The sequence below is a fragment of the Chelonoidis abingdonii genome, chromosome 10 (genome assembly GCF_003597395.2).
Source record: "Chelonoidis abingdonii isolate Lonesome George chromosome 10, CheloAbing_2.0, whole genome shotgun sequence".
Lineage (NCBI taxonomy): Eukaryota > Metazoa > Chordata > Testudines > Testudinidae > Chelonoidis > Chelonoidis abingdonii.
Window position 1 is genome coordinate 35,312,509 of NC_133778.1, and position 17,803 is coordinate 35,330,311.

Here is a 17,803-nt window from a genome sequence, read left to right on the forward strand (position 1 = left end):
GTCACACCATAACTCAGTTTGATGGACTTCTCAAAAACAATTTACACACACACACACACACACACACACACACACACACACACACACACACACACACACACACACACACACACGAGTCGGGAAAGCATCAGAAATGTGCTCCTGACCTCCCCTTTCATCTTTCTTTCCCACATATATATGACTATGTATAGGTGTCCATGCAGCCCATTCTGGCCAGAACAGTCCCTTTTTTAAGCGCTGTCCCAGCTCTTCTGATATTTTTGGCTAAAGAGGGCATTTGTCCCATTTTCTCTTGCCAGGTGATGAAGTTGGCAAGAGCAAATGGAACAAATGTCCACTTTTGTCAAAAAGTGGGGTGTGGTGCAGAGGAACGTGCATGGGGGCGAGCAGAGAAGCCAGCCCCGTGCAGTGGGGAGGTTGGGCTGAAGGAGGGGACAGGTAGGGTTCCAGCGACCGGAAACAGCCTCGAATGGGGAGCTGGCAGGGTTCAAGTGACCAGTAACAGTCGGGGAGGGGCGCCTTGGGCGACCAGCTGGGGCCAGCCCCACGCAGTGTCCCATTTTCCCTTTGGGATATATGGTCACCCTAAAGATGAGCCCTTTTACCACCTTTTAATCCCTTATTTAAATGTCCCTGAAGAGCTATGGCCTCAACCTTGAATTGCAGGATTTTGAATCTGCAATATTTTGCAGCTCTTAGGACAGCCTCCAAAATCTGATGCTCTTCCTGGATGAGATGACTGCATTTTAAATTTCTGCACTGTACATGCAATCCTGTTCTGATTGTTTGTTACTGTAGAAAGCTTTCTTCATGCTAAATCGTGTTTTGGTTGTCATTACATTGTAGCAGCTCCAGATGTATGTGTGATCATCATTTCTGATATAGTTTACAGCAAATGCTGTGCTACGTTCGATCATCATTACAGTTCAGTCTTTCTTGACTGGTTTGCCAGCTGTTACATTTGCAGATTCAGGGTATTGCCTAATCAAGTATCCTTTTTTAGTACTTTTACCAATTTAAAATATGCATGTTTATAAAACCTCACTATGAAAGTGTTACAGGAAGCTCAAATCTCTGCAGAAAAACGTGTCCTACTTCCTGGAACTGAGCTAGAAGCAAAATTACATATATTCATAGATTTTTAGACCAGAAAGGATCATTCTGATCCTCTAGTCTGCTGACTAGACTAAAGAATTTCACCAAGTAATTCCTGCATCAATCCCTTATCTTGTGGTTGAGCTACAGTTTATTTCTCAACAAGATATCCAATCTTGATGTTAAAACTTCAAGCAATGGAGTGTCCATCATATCTGTAGTGAGTTGTTATAATGGCTAATTACCATCAGCATTGCCCTTACATTTTTGTGCCCTATTTATTGTCTGAGTTTGTTCAGCTCCATCTTTCAGCCCATTAGATCTTGTTAATGCCTTTGTCTGCTAGACTGAAGAGCCCTCTATTGTCAGAAATCTCCCAGTGTGTATACTTGATCAAGATCCCCTGATATCTGATAAGCTAGATAGATTTAGGAAACTCATTCACTTTAAGGCAGCTTTTCCCTATCTCAAATAATTCTTGCCTCTCTTTTTGGAACCCTTTCCAATTTTTCAACATCCTTTTTGAAGTGTAAATGCCAGAACTGGACACATTATTCCATTAATGGTCTCCCCAGTGCTATAGACAAATAATATCCATTATGTCCAGAGTCACTGCTTCACTGGATGCCGTCTTCTAAATGTGATCTACATTCTTTGTTCCTAGCTGTATAAACTTGCAGTTGGCTGTATTGAACTACATGTTATTCAAATGAGCCCAGCTTGCGTAGGGATCCAGATCAGTCTCTAATTGACCTGTCATCATTTACCATTCCACTAATTTTTGTATCATCTGTGAACTTTATCAAACAATTTTTTTGTATTTCCTTCCAAATCATTGATATAGATATTGAATAGCACTGAACCAAGAAACAGAGTAGTGGAAAAACAGAACACTAACAGTTCACACTGCTTTCTGTAGAACAAACATTTTTCTCTAAAAGAACTAAGTCTACATTCACGCTGAGAGACTATTAATGTATATCAACACTTTCAAGTGCTACAACTATCCAGCCTAATGCACTTTTTGAGAGGATGGCAGTGTCCCCGAGGAGCATTATTTTGCAGCACAGCCTGCTACAAGATGCTCAAATGCAGATTAGTTTGCTTTTTTGAATGGCAGAATTGAACCCTGTATTGTTGTAAATTCCAGCTGGGAGCACATGCTTAGAAACAATGTAAAAAATGTGCCTATCCCACATTCAGGTCTTTGCTGAGGACTTTGAATTTTGGAGTTACCTGGGTTGTTTTCAAACTGATAAAATTATTGCTGTATGCCATTCTTTTCCTAGTCTCTGGCCTATCTGTTGCTTGAACTGAACATTCATTATATATCATGACTGCTTTACCAGTGATATGTAATGAAACTGAAAAACACCCATAGAAAGTATTGCTTTAGTAAATCAAGCTCACATTGTCTGGGATGTTTACTAGATGAACCAAGAAACTATAAAATACTATATAAGATGAAAGCACTGCTGCATATCATCGGATTTAAACAAAAAGATAATGTCTGAAGCTGAAAAATCTCAAAGCAGTTGTTGTCTGTTTCCAAATAGTAAAACAACTATATTAATTTTTCAAAATTCTTCTACTTTCTTTTAATGAATGGTTTGTTTTATGTGTCTGATTCTTTTAATGTTCTAACCAATTAAAAGCCGGCATCAGTTTTGCAGCATGTAAATTGGAAGCAGTCTCATTAGTAATAGGGGGAAAAAATTGAATTTCTCTGGAATCATTATAACTATAGTTAGAATTACTTCCCCCTCTGGAACTCTCTTTAGTGTCCAACTGTGTTCTAATTAAAAAATGGTCAGTGTTCTTCATTAACTTCTGAGGTGATAGAAACGACATTCTGAATTCGGTATATGAACTGTCATAAATGTCAGTTCCTGTCAGATAATATGAGGAAGGTGCGAGAAGATCCTTTCAGTTAATGTTTGAGAAATACTGGAAGGGGGATGTTACATCAGACCCAGATAAGTGTACTTTCTGTAGCTTTGTGGTTAACTGGAGAATGTCTGAATAGCCCTTAAAAGGCACCAATAACTGTCTTAGTTACTTTCCTGGAAAAGATCATAGCATTCCATCAACTTGATAATAAAATGTGCTCGCTGCATCCTTCCATACAGCGGGTCTTTGTCCAGCTAGCTGGAAGAAAAGGGGCATTGTCCCTTTAAAGTGTTCCCTACAATGAGTGGGGAAGAGAGAGTTACTCATGGGCTATCTAGAAAGTATTTGCAGAGTTGGGCTCTTTATACATGTGGTATAGTGTGGGCCTACAGAGAAGATAACGGTACGTATTGAAAATAAGCACATCAGTACTTCTCCTTTGGCTCTAGTGGTAGACATCTTACTTCTTGGAAGAGTTTTCAGCTCCCCAGCTATGCAAGTATGATTTATATATGGTAGTACCATGTGTAGTCCCATCCTGGAGCACTGCAAGAGTGGTGTAGAGTTTATTTGCTCCTAAAAAAAACACTCTGACCAACCTCTAGCATAGTTGTATTTAGAAGATATTTACAGGCCCGAAGAGTCAAAGGTGTTGACAAGACTGTGTCACTGTCTATGACATTAGTCTGGATTGTACCTTGGTATGAGTAGCTGTGTCACCCCTCCGCTGTAACCCGGGGTGCCCTTTAGAATGCCTTGCTGCTGTAGCCACCAGCCTGGGCTGCTCACAAGTAGCCACCAGCATGCAAGTCACTCCCAGCTATGTGTCTCTCTGTGTTGCAGCCTGTCAGCCATGCTCTGGCTCTTACCAGCTTTGGTTATACTGCAGGATGATCACCAGTGTAACCAACACAGCCCAGAAACATATGTCCTGTACTGCCCAGCCCTCTCTTAAACAGTACAAATATACTGAGGCCATTATTCCTTTAAGAGAATAACATGCACACAACTCGTTACCCCAGATGGAATTACTCAGACACTTCAGCATGAACACACTGGATTAGATAAAGCAATAAATGAAGTTTATTAACAACAAAGAGAGAGCTTTTAAGTGAGTACAAGTAATGAGCCATAAAAGTAAAAAATGGTTACAAGAAAATAAAGGTAAAATGCTTACTAGTGCCTAACGTAACAAACATTCAATTCAAAGCAAAAAGTTTTCTAACCACATGCGTTCAGGAGTCTTACACTGACCAAACTCTTTAGGTCGGGGCACCTCCCCCAGAGCATCCAGCGGCTGCTGACTTAGTTTCCTCAGGTGCAGTGAATGCAATGGGCAGGGAAAGCGAGAGAGAGGGGTGCCTTGGAGTATTTCTCTCTCCTTTCTAGCTTGTCCTCCCTCTTGAAAAACATTTCCAGCTAAGATCCAGGGGACCAGGAGTCCATGTGGAAGGATATCCCCTGCTGAATTTTTTCACCTGTTTGAACTTTTTGTCTTCCCTTCCTGCTTGGTGACTCTGTTCATTGCTTAAATGCAAATTAAGGGAAGCACAGAGTCCTTTGATTAGGACAGACCTATTTGCCAACTTCTGTTTAGCGAGGACCAATGGTGCAAGTAAAATCCATGTCTTACTGGTAGGTGGGACAGCCACCAGCTAAGGGCGGGTACGTGACCTTCCCATGTGACTCCTCAACCCCTAAACTCTCCCAATCCCCTCCCCACATCCATCCCATATTCCCCAGGGGGTGGGGGCTCTGTCCTCCTCCTGCTGCACTGGAGACACAGCTGGTGGGGCGAGGCTGGGGGCAGGCGGTACAGCCACCGGAGGAGCTGCCAGTGTTCTGCTCCTTTCCCTGCTTGGAGGGGCAGCAGTGGGGGAAGGAGCAGAACTCCCAGCACTGCCCCTCCAGGCACGGAGCTACATCTCTGTCCTTCCTCATACTACTGCAGCAGCCTCGTTGGAGAGAGGACTTGGGGGGTGAAGCTGGGGGCGGGATAGCCATTGGAGGAGCTGCTGGCACTGTGATCCTTTCCCTGCTGCCCCTCCTAGTAGGGACAGATCAGAACCTCCAGCCCTGCCCCCCAACCCTCTCCTCCAGCGGGGCTGCTCCTGTGTCTTTCTGGGACGCTGTACCAGATTTAAATAGCTTGCTGGTACAGTGTACCTGAGCGTACCGGCCTACTTGCACTGCTGGGCAGGACTGTGGGGTTGGAACATGCGTTGTTAATGCCAGAGAGGGGAAACATAACTTCAGATACAGTGTTGCCACACACATTTTGCCATGAGAATACTGAGCTGCAGATCAGAGTTTTCAGATGATGCCTTACAAAGTGTACTTTGTACAAAGATTATTACACTAGTGTGTAGGGTGTGAATACAGGGGTGTATTCTGTCTCACTGTCCAACATTAAACACTGTTAAACACGGTTCAGGGCTTGATATGCATAGACCTCAGCCTGATTAGTGCCATGGCAAACACACCATTAAACATCATATTAGTCTTTTATTAAAGATACAGAGGAGGAGGAAAAACAGTTAAAGCATTTGAAATGTAAAATATTAAGTAAGGTTTTCATTTTTACAACCTCCCTGGTTCCCATTCTCTTTAGCTGGAGAGGGTTTTTAGAAGGACAATTTGACAGTCTCTTAGAGGGTATTAAAGATGGTACTAACTGTCCTTTTGGGGAAAAGAGAAGTTAGTTGAGGTGGAGCTGTCATTGTTACTGTTGTTGTTGAAGTCTGATCATATTTCCTAGAAGACAAAAAAAACCCAGCCACATACACCGAATGGGAGAGAAAAGAACAGCAAAGAGAGAAAATGAAGCTTTGGACTCTGGCGCTCACTTGCAACCTCTCTGCTGGAAAAACAGACATAGCATATGGTCTTATCAGCCACTCTGAGGCCTTGTCTACACTACAGGGGAAATTTGATCTAAGCTACACAATTTGAGTTACGTGAATAGCGACTAGCTTAGATCTCCTTACCGTGGGTCCACACTAAACAATGTCGACAAGAGACACTCTCCCATCGACTCCCCCTGCTCTTCTCGATATGGTGGAATACAGGAGTCGACAGGAGAGCGATCTGCGGTTGATTTAGTGATTCTTCACTAAACCCGCTAAATTGACTGCCAATGCATCAATCGCTGCTTGTTGATCCCCAGTAAGTGTAGACAAGCCCTGACAGTTGTAACACTAGTATCAGCACTGAGCTTCTTTAGGGCATTGCATTTTGTTGCCTCTTTCTAATGACAGGTTTATAAGTGCAAAACACACAATTTTTTCTGGCTAAACCAGGCTCTTATTAGACAAAAGGAGAGGGATGGGAAACAGCAGAAATAAGGTGAGGAAGGAAAAGGCCACATACGGTGGGGGGAAAGTGGGAGGAAAGAGAGAAAAATCTAACACCCTGGTTGTGTTTGGAATTCAGCCAAAGCTCATAGAGGTAGTGATGTCATCTGGATCCCTTTCTCTAGCCCAGTCTGGTCAGGACATCTCTCAGGATCAGGACGATGAAGGCCCATGATCTCAGGAGTCGGTGTGGGTAACAGCCATTATGGTGACTTTTGTGCCAGCAGCCAATTTTCCCCCAAAACTCTCTTTTTTTAAGGACCCCAAAAGGGAGTAATGGGTGGAATAGCTAATTCCCTGATTATTTTGTCCACCAATTATACCTAGTTTCTGATATATCAGTTTTGGTTCTTTTGGTCTCATAGTATCTATCAAGCAGTTTGCACCCGTGTAATCTGGGCATGAAACTTTTCATCCCAAAAGTCTGTTGTGGGCACCATTAAAAGTATCTTTGCCCCTGTCTGACTTGCACCTGTAACCTGGCAGTGTCAGATTCAGTTATTTAGGTTGGTGCCTAGAATTTAATTACAGGTGCAATGTTACAGGAAGAAATTTTACAGGCACAAACTGGGCATTAGAAAGGCACTCACTAATTTGAAAATTTGGCCTTACATGTACTACAGGGTACTGTAGAAGGGATTACTTCACCATATAGCCTGACAAATACATATTTAATCAGTTTGAACTTTAATTATTACCTGTAATGTCACAAACCTATGTCTCATTCATTTTTTGCAAAGATTTCTTATTCTCATGTCAGATTGTTCCAGGATCCATGTTTGTTTGGGGTTTTAGGGTTGTAAGAAGCCAAGGTTTAAAACAAAACAGCGTATTTGCCTCTCAGTAGTACATTACAGCTTATGTTAGCAAAATTTGTCATTCAGAAGTGTGAATAAACCACCTCCTTTGAGCAACATAAATTACCAATACAAGCGCTAGTGTGCACAGCACTATGTCGGTGGGAGAGCTTCTCCAGCCGACATAGCTTCTGCCATTCACAGAGGTGGGTTTATTATACAGACAGGAGAATTCTCTCCTGTTGGCGTAGAGCAGGGGTGGGCAAACTTTTTGGCCTGAGGGCCACATCTGGGTATGGAAATTGTATGGCGGGCCAGGAATGCTCATGAAATTAACAATTCAGAGAGATTCAAATAAACTTTATTTAATAAAGATACATTTTAGTGGAAATAAACATTAAACCTTACTTACTATTATAAATATACCATCATAACAAAGTATTACAATAATTAAACCAAACTTACCTCCTTTCCATGCTCTCTTTGATTAATCTGAACAATGCAACTGGCACTTCCTGGCCAGCTAGTCTTTGCTTTATCCTCAAAAATGGAAAATTAACACTAGTAAAACAGCAGAGTCCCCTAAGAGAACAAGTAGCAGGCATGTGGGCTTGCACGTTCCAAGCTCTGATGGCGTGTGAAGCACATTTGGTATTTGGATTGTGCAGCCGCAGTAACGTGTGCCCTCGCGCAGGTCCCATCTGAACATGTGGGAGCATCAGGTGGGCAGAGCGGGGCAAGCCCCCAGCCCCACTCCCCGGCAGGAGCACCGCAGCAGGGCAAGCCCCCGACCCTGCTCCTCAGCCACAGCGGGACAAGCCCTCAACCCTGTTCCCCGGCTAGATCGCCAGAGTGGGGCAAGCCACCGACCCCACTCCTGGGGGGCTGATTAAAAGGTCTGAGGGGCCAGATGCAGCCCACAGGCCGTAGTTTGCCCACCCCAGCGTAGAGCGTTTTTGCCAGACACACGGCAGTGGCACAGCTGCATTGGTACAGCTGCAGCGCTGTACGAGTAGACATGGCCTTAGGAATAATAGGGTTTTTTATGTTTTCCTTCAGCTGAAGCAGTAGGTGTATCTACTTACTTCAGGCAATTACATGAGAAGTTTTTGAAAACCCACAGCATTTTGTGAAGAAAAAGTTTGAGGCTTTTATTTTAAAAATAAGAAAATAATTTCACTTTCTTGTCTATCAGCTCTAATCCTCTTAAAAGAACAAAATCAATCAAGGGATCCAGAAGGAGCGCAATTTCCTTTCCAAATGGAAGAGTGAAAGCTACAGTTTAAAAGGCTACTACTGTGAGAGGAAAAATGAGAATAATGGCATGACCTGTGGAGACACACTGAGCGCAGGTATATACAGTGCCATGTGTCTTCATTGGGTCACAGATATTCACATATCTCTGTCAAACTGAAAAGTCAAGATAATGGCAGGCTTTGTGTTCTTTCAGGTGGAGACAAGTAACAGAAATATTTTATTGCCAAGTGACAGACGGTTATAGCATTAATGCTTAGAAGGCTGAAGAACAGCCAGAACTGACAATGATTTTCTCCACTGAGTTTCCATGCCCTTGATAAATCTTTCCTTATAAAAAAGAAAATTCTAGAATTGTATACTAAAAGTAGTATATAAATGCTTCAGAAACTCACTGTAGGGACTGTAAAGAAAACAGAGTGAATTTTTTATAGAGATCTGTAATGCTGCCTATAGTGACTCAAAACCATAAGTATCAACCTCAGGGCAGACTGGTAGGAACCAGGGTACAAACTCCAAATGGACTGTGAGTTCTATTTCACCAACCAAATATCAAGTGTGAACTCCTCAGGCACTGTAACAGCCTTAACCTGGAGTCACAGACAGTCCCCTTGAGTACTCTGATCTATCTCACCACCCAGGTGAGTGAGTCTTTGTGACAGATAATCCCTTACAGCAAGAATCACAGCAGTCTTCAGGTTACTCCAAGTCCCAAATGACCAGGCAGCTACCCCAGGTCAGTTGTAATCTATCTAGTATCAGTGGACCTTTCCTTTTGGATCACTTGATGATTACCTGTTCTGTTCATTCCCTCTGGGGAACCTGGCATTGGCCACTGTCGGAAGACAGGATACTGAGCTAAATGGACCATTGGTCTGATCCAGTATGGCTGTTCTTATGTTCTTCTATTGAAGATCCTCCCTTCACATTAAATAATGTCTCTCTTCTATCTGGTGATTTACACACTCACAGAGGCTCACAATACAACTGCTCAAATATTACCTTACAATATGAGATACATATGTTGTTATAAGTGAGAGTAATGCATGCAGCAACTCACAACGATTTAGTGAGGTCTAAGCACTAAACACATTTTTATAATTCTAATACATATTTTAACAATACTAACATAGAGATGAGCTAGGCTGATTCCAGCCATGTATTTGTCAGTGTTCAACTGAGAGATGGGGACCTTGGCATGAGCTGGCACCTGGTCATCACAAAATTATATAGAATATCAAATGGATATAGCTACATTTAATGTCTTTAGAAAGTATCCAGGGATATAATATCCATGGAATTCTTTTAAAATATTTAATTATTGCAATAAATTGCCATTTTCAGGTTGATTGGAAAGGTTTAAGTATAAACCGTTTTAGGTGTAAAAGAGGCACACATTTAATGTGGTTCTTCAAATAAACCAACCTTTTGCCTAAAAATCATCTAGAAGGTGAATATTGGGCAACCGACAATGAAGGCAAATTTATCAATGTTATTATAGTGGAAGCCTGCTACAGTGCAGTCATTTCCCTGTAAGTGGAGTCATTTCCATATAATCAGAGCCTCACTAGCTGGAGCTGTAACTTACTCATCACAATGCACTGAAACAATTTAGAACATTCATTGCACCTCTCTGTAAGTAGAGTTTATCATATTGAGCTAATCATAAGCAGAATCCATGCTGTTGCATTAGGAACATATAAGTTCTTGAAAAAGTAATATTTTATTTTTATTTTGAGACCTAACTATTTCTTCCATTACAAAGCCAGCAAAAACATCTGCTGCTGAACTTTCTTGTCACTTTGCCTGTACTAATGCCACTAGGGCAGGCCCTGTTAATGGACTCTAGTTTCATAGGAATGTATTTCATTGTTTTTTTCTAAATTAATTCACACTAACTATTCCGATATTAATATGTTGAAATATAAATGAAAGCTCATGTTGGATCTCATCATAAAATGCAGCCAGTACCCGCAAATTCCAGTGCAGCTGATGGGAGCTGATGGAATTGAGTATCTCACAGAAGTGGCCTTATGGAGCCAATCCTGCAGCATTTATTCATGCAAGTAGACCCATTAGAGTGCAATGTATGTAAGGGTCTGTGCCCTCTATCTGCTCGGGGACTGTGCCTTCTGTTTTGTAAAACAAAAACAATTCCTTTTAAATAAAAAAGGAAATGTATACAGAACAGTAGAATGTAGTCAGTCTTGAAATCCTCATTTTTGCCAAGCAGAAGTTAGAGGGACAAAGGCAGGATTTTATGAAAGAAAAGTCTTGCTTTAGAGAATATATTTCAGTGGTCCCTTAACTGGTAAAATATACATACTAAAGGTTATTGCTTCCTGTACAGAGCTTTTTTTAAAAAAAGCAACTAACAAATTTTTCAGTACAATTTTATATCAATCATAGGCAAACTGAATGGATTGTTGTATTTTGTCCCCAGATATTAGTCCCTTTTCTTTTTCTCTGGGGACTTGAAAAGGTCCAATTCTAGGGTCCAAAGATTTTCACCATTTGCATGGTATTTCTCACTATTTCTGGGAAGGTGGGGGGAATGTGCAATTTTAAGCAATTACCTGATGGCACATGTAAATGGAAAAGGGACATGAATATTCAGAAAACAGCCATATTTTCTAGAGTACAGAATGGATATTTTTAAAAATAATATGCTCAGAATGGACCAGGGCTGCTTGTGTGTGATCCTCCTGTAGGGCAAACTGGACCCTAATAACCTAGGACCAGACCGTGCTCTGAGGGTTCTTGTATGAATGGGAGGACAACCCTTTGGTCATACTGTCCCTAATAGTTCATGCTGTGGGGCCAAGTTTACAGGACTGCGGAGACCTGTGGAGAGGGTGCATGTATGTTTCAGCAAAGCAGGGATCAGATTTTCTGTTAAGTGAGACATTCCTGAGTTTGAAATTTTTTTCTGTTCCAGAACAAAGTGAAAATAAACATTTCAAAATTTCCTGCAAAATGAAATTCTGAGGGAAAAATGTATTTGGAATTGATCAAAACATTTAATTCCAATTTTGGAAACAAAAAAATAAAAATGTTCTGTTCTGGAAATGTCTGAACAGAAGGTTTTGACATTATCTAATGCTGGGGGTGAGGGGAGGGGGAATTTTGTTCTAAATAAAATGTCAAAAATCAACATGTTTCTGTCAGCAAACTTGTATTTTCCAACAGCAAGATGTTCTGTTGGAAAATTTTCAACCAGTTGTAATGTACATCCCTTGTCTTCCTCCCCACTTCAGAAAATAGCAGTCATTCTGCTCTAAAACTAATCCAACCTATGGTTATATGAACTTTTCAGTGGGTCAACTCCAGGCTGTGGAGGAGTGTACTATGACTAGGTGGCATTGGTCCCCAGCTTCTATGCAGAGATACATGGTCACTCTGCAGATGACTCCATGTCTTCAGCAGATTTCCTGAGATCCACAGTTTCTTGGGGCTGAGCTTTCTGATTCTTCTGTAGAGGAAGGGAAGACAACACTCACCCCACTTGCAGAGGTGGTTGCACACACTGCAAATTTCTTTTTACAAATTCTCCTGTCCCCCACATGGGTACTTCCATGTAGAGGTATCGTCTGGACTTCGGTTATATAAGAACATGGGAATTGACATATTGGCTCAAGCAAGTCCAGTCCTGTCTCTGAGGCCATTACTGTGGCTTCAGAGGAATTTGCAAGAAACCCTAAAGTGGGTAGAAATGGGATAGCCTATCCAGAGAGGAGTTTCTTCCTAATCCCCTAAATTAGAGGCTGGTGAAGCATGAGAGCGCATATCTCTTACAAATGTGTTCCCCCCCCCCAATCCCTTGTAACTCTGTATCCATATAAATGTGTGGTCTTTTTTTGAATCCCCCACTAAACTCTTGGTCTCAATAGTATCTTGTGGCAGTGCGAATCACAAGCTAATTGTCCAAGTAAAATTATTTCATTTATCATTGAATGTCACCTTGTTCTTGAGCAAGTGTAAATAGGAGAACCCAATTTGCTTCCTCTCTACCACTGATTATTTTATATATACTTGTTGTGTCCGCTAGTATTAGTCTCTTCTGTAAACGAAACTGTCCCAATCTTTTCATTCTCTCTTCATCTGGATTTTCTCCTCATATTTTTCTAATTATTTTTGTTACCCATCTCTGAACCCCCTTTGCTTTTATTGATATAGGGTGAGCAGAACAACATATAGTATTTGAAGAGAGAGTATACAGTGACATGATAAAATTTCATTCATATTTTCCATCCTGTTCTTTATGCCTCTGAACATTTTGTTTGCTTCTTTGGCTGCAGCTGCATACTGAGCATTATTGAGCTGTCCACAATGATCCCCAGGTCTGCTTCCCAAGTTGTTCCAGTTAATTTAGAATCCAGTAAGGTGTACGAGCAGTTCAGATTACTTCTTTCAGTGTGAATTACCTTGCATTTATCAACACGGATCTATTTTAAGTAGGCTTGACATTCTATAAACAAATAATAAGGTGACTGGATATTTGAGGGAATTGAAGGAAGTCTTTCACTTGGTTGCTGGTCCAAATCCAGCCCAGATCAGTAGTGAATGAAAGTTACTACCTTCATCACCATTCAATGGCCTGTGTGAAATTAGCTGCTGATCTCTCTTTCAACAAGTTTCTATCACAAAACCATTGCCACAAAAATGGACATCCTCAGAAAAGAGATCAAGGAATGAATGGAAGTATGTGGGCTAATCTCCCCGTTCCTACTGATGGTACCTTAAGGACAGGTTTAAGGCAATGGAATGGGATAGTGTGAAGAAGCTTATGCTAAGGCTGCTTATATTATAACTGTTCTGTAAATTATCAGATTATTTCTGACAGCCTATCAACACAGCATCTTTCGCTAACACTTATTTCACTAAAAAATAAAAGACACATTAAAAAGAGAGCCAAATTCCCAGTATTTTTTAGCACATCTTGGAAAAAACAGAACCAAATGCCATTATTGTGCTATGTGTATGCATCATGGCATTTTCTGAAAAACCCATTTTCCTTTGTCATATCTCACTTTAAAATATGTCAGTCTACACAAACTGCTTTCTTTCTTTCTTTCGTCTGTAGTAGGAGGAACTGCAACAGAAAAACTCTTTACTTGTTTCAAAATGTATTTAATTCATTTGCAGAAAAAGTAGCAGAAAGATGCCATTTAAGGCAGAAGGATTTGCAGCATAATAATAGATATTGATTTTGTTTTGAATAACACAGTAGGTTTCTAATGTCAAATGTTGACAGGAATAACAGTAGATGAAATAAATGTTTGTTTGTTTTATCGATTGCCCATTCAAAAACAAACAAAAAAAACCCACAAAACAGTAGTACTGAAACAGGAAGTACTTTGAAATCAAGAATGGTGGGACATTTTTTTCCTTTTCCCATTTTAAAATAAAATATTACTTTCAATTTACAATGAATATGAAAACCAAAATGCCCCTTTTAAAATTAAAAATATCAGTTAGGATTCAGATGGAAATGAGGGAATTTATCATAGGTAGAAAAATGTAAGTGAAGGACTTGTTTATATAAGAAAGTTGCATCAGTTTAAACCTTGTGGGAGCATTCCTATAATGCTTTAAATCTGGTGTATATTGTGCATCAGTAACCTCACAACACAAGGTAGGCCAATATAACCAGTTTTAAACAGATGTAAGATGTCGATATGTGTTTGCACTGGTTTAACTACATTGTTTTTTAAACTGATTTACATTTCAAGGCAATCCAAGTAACTGCACAGATTTCATAGCACTTAGTAGAATCAAGCTTTAAATAGAAAGCTGAGTCAAGCTTTAAATAGAAAGCTGGTTTAGCTCTAAACTGTAGTAGATCTGGCAGCCCACTGTAAGTAAATCAGTGGAACTTCTGCATATAGGCAGTGTCCACACACAAACTTGCATCAGTCCAGCAGTTTTGGTTTTGATACATCTGCATTCACCAATGAAATATGTTTAGTCAGAACCCAATTCTAGTGCTCTTATACTACAGTAATGAGTGCTATGGAAATGTCTGTAAACAAACATCTATTCCTGGCTCTGCTATGGACTTGCTGGACACCTTTGGGAAAGGCACTTAACGTCTCTGTGCCTCAGAATAAGATTTCTTGTCTGTGAAATGGGGATAGTGCTTACTTCACTTTGCAAAGTGCTTTGAACTCTATGAATGAACAGGGCTTGTAACAGGATGTCCTGCCCCTTTGATGGCCTGAGGCCTGCCAGCCCTGTTTACTTCTCAGGCAGAGCTGGAGAAGGGCTCAAAGCAGTGATGAGCTGCCAAAATCTTAACAACTGGTTCCCTATAAAAAGTTCTGATTTAAGGGGGGGGAGCGGAGGAGGGACCGGGGCAGGGGGAGACATACTTGTGGGGCCGGGGGCCCCTGCAGGGCCTGGGGAAAATTGCCCCACTTGCCTCCCTGGCAGCCCTAGAGCTTGCAATCTCCTCCCTCTTACCTTGCCGGCAGCTCAAAGCAGCAGGACGACTCCCAAACTCAGCTGAGCTGCCCAGCTGATGCCGGCGGCTGGCCACGCTGCAGCTGGGGGCAGGCGGGGGAAGGGCCGGGGGAGCCTCAGCCTCCGCATCTGGGAATCCTGGAAGCAACAGGATGGTCCAGCCCATGAACTGGAGTTCTTTGCCCACTCCCTGGTCCTTTAGCAACTGGTTCTCCACAGAGGTCTAATCTTCGCAATCGGTTCTTGGGAACCTGTAGGAACCAGCTCCAGCTCACCACTGGCTCAAAGTGATTATAAAACTCAGCAAGTGGCCCAGTTCATAGAGGAGTGACAGGAGACAGATGGGCTCTGGCAGCAGGCCCTGCAACAGGGGAATTGAAAGAGAGGTTGTGCAGTGACATCTGTAACCCATGATGGGTGGAGGAGCTTCTTTGTTTTGATGTTTTGCCTAAGTTATATGTTTAAAGAATAAAACTGCCATGTGTGTTTGTGGCGTTGGAATGGGGCAATAGTTGATGGAGGCCATTGGAGAGGAACCTGTGATGTGTCCCTTCCAGGCCATGATAAATGGAGCAGCATCCTGACTCAAATGATCATTCATCACAGAGCTCTCAGCAAAAATAGTTAATATGCCCCCTACCATATGGCACTGAAGTACAAACAGCGAGCATCGTGGCAATATTTCAGTTTGTCTTGGCTGGATGAGGCCCCCAAAGAGCCTGCAATGCCAGTGTGATCTGAACTGGCCCTGAGTGGTGAAGGATTAATTATCAAAACCTGGGGGAAAAAATTCAGATTTCTGTGTGGTTGGGGCTGCTTTTTATTTTATCCAGAACAGTTTTCCCAGGGGGCATGCTGTAGTCTTCTTTTGCTTGTGGGACTGTCCTCTGACAATTTTGTCACTAGACTCTTATTCATTAAAGCTGTCATTTTGCTGAGAAATCATTGGGGAGAAATTCTGTTTTAGCTGGCTATAACCTTCACTCATATAAAATTAAATTATTGTATTTGCCAATAACTGTAATATGTTACTATGCAACAGTTTACTTTGGATCACTTTATATACATGGAGTTAATTAAATCAGCACTCTTCCTTCTAGGAATGGAATTCCACTGTGGAAAAATTAAAAGCGGAAGCACTCACGATTCTGTTTTCAGAGGACTACGCAGAAAAGGAACATCTGAAGCTTTCAAATCAGAAAATAAATCTGTTGCAAGAAGAGTTGTGCCATCGTATGGAGGAAAGGAAAACCTTGTTACAAGAGGCCAATGACTTCTTTAGTGCTGCTAACAAGGTTAGTTAGAGGCCAAGTCTATAATTATAATCTGATTGTATGACTGCTACTTTGCTCTTGAAGTCTAATATGCAAGGGATTGTGCAAATTAATGAACAAGATAATGGAATAGCTGATATGGGACTCAATTAATAAAGAACTAAAAGAAGAAAATATAATTAGTGCCAATCATCATGGGTTTATAGAAAATAGATCTTGACAAACTGACTTTTTTTAATGATATTTGGTTGATGAAGGTAACATTATTGATGTAATATACATAGATATCTGTAGGGTATTTGACTTGGTACCACAAGACATTTTGATTAAGAAACTAGAACGATAGAAAATCAGATTGAATTGATTAAAGACTGGCTAACTGATAAGTCTCAAAATGTAAGTGGGGAATCGTCTTTGAAAAGGTATGTTCCACAGGGATCCGTTTTTGGCCCTGCTGTATTTAATATTTTTATTAATAACCCGAGAGAAAAAATTAAATCACTACTGATAAAGTTTGCAAATGACACACAGATTGGGAGAGTGGTAAATATTGAAGAGGACAGGTAATGATACTGACTGATTTGGGTTTCTTGGTAAGCTGGGTGCAAACAGACAAATATATGTTTTATTATGGCCAAATGTAAAGCCACACATTTAGGAACAAAGAATATGTGCCATATTTACAGGATACGGGAATCCATCCTGAGAACCAGGACCATTAGGTTCTTATATAGCTCATTGCATCAGTAGAGCTCAAAGCACTTCACAGTCTTGAATGTATATCTGCACAACATGCTGTGAGATAGGGAAGTAATTAGTCTCCATTTTACAAAGGGGAACTAAAACAAAGAGAGGCTAAGTGTCTTGCCAAGGTGAGTCACACAGGAAGTCTGAGGAAGTGAAGGGCATCCATGTCTCACCAATTCCTAGACTCGTGCCCAGGGCTGTCCTTCGGCATATGCAGCTGCGTAGGGCACCATGAAATTTGGGGCACCAATTTGCCCCAAATTTCCTGGTTCTCTAGGCAGCTGCATGCTGCATACGTGGAAGCATCAGCCCTGGTGACCAGCCCTATCCCTCAGCCATCCCTAGGGGCTGTGGGGCTCCAGACAACTCCCTCCACCATGCCTCTTACCCTTTTCCCCCTGCTCCGTCCCCACCCTGCCCCCATTCCACCTCTTCCCCCAGGGACCAAGCACTCACCAGAAGTGGTGGGAAGCAGAGCAACCCATCCCCAGCCTGCTTTATTCCACTAGCTCCCAGCCTCGGCACTCCACTTCCCGCCGATGGTGAGTACGGGGAAAGGATTGTCCCCTGCACTCACCAGTGGTGGGAAGCAGAGAGACGCAGCCCCAGCCCGCTCCGCTTCCCTTGCCCCAGCCCGCTCCGCTTCCCTTGCCCGGCCCCACCTGTGTCGCTCAGGTTGGGGAAAAGACTGCCCCTGGCTGTCACTGGCGGTGGGAAGCAGAGCACTGCAACTGGGGGTACGTCTACGCTACGGGATTATTCCAATTTTAAATAAACCGGTTTTATAAAACAGATTGTATAAAGTCGAGTGCACACGGCCACACTAAGCATATTAATTCGGTGGTGTGCGTCCATGGTCTGAGGCTAGCGTCGATTTCCGGAGCGTTGCACTGTGGGTAGCTATTCCATAGCTATCCCATAGTTCCTGCAG

At 41.8% G+C, this 17,803-nt stretch overlaps 1 protein-coding gene across 2 annotated transcripts in view; it reads left to right on the forward strand.

Annotated features, from left to right (window-relative positions):
- Window positions 1-17,803, forward strand: part of CCDC141 (coiled-coil domain containing 141) — a 146,395-nt gene that overhangs the window by 51,068 nt on the left and 77,524 nt on the right. For both annotated transcript variants that reach the window (XM_032783824.2, XM_032783827.2), the window contains exon 7: window positions 15,952-16,146. In XM_032783824.2, coding sequence (XP_032639715.1) covers window positions 15,952-16,146 — 195 coding nt within the window. The remainder of the gene's footprint in view (window positions 1-15,951; window positions 16,147-17,803) is intronic.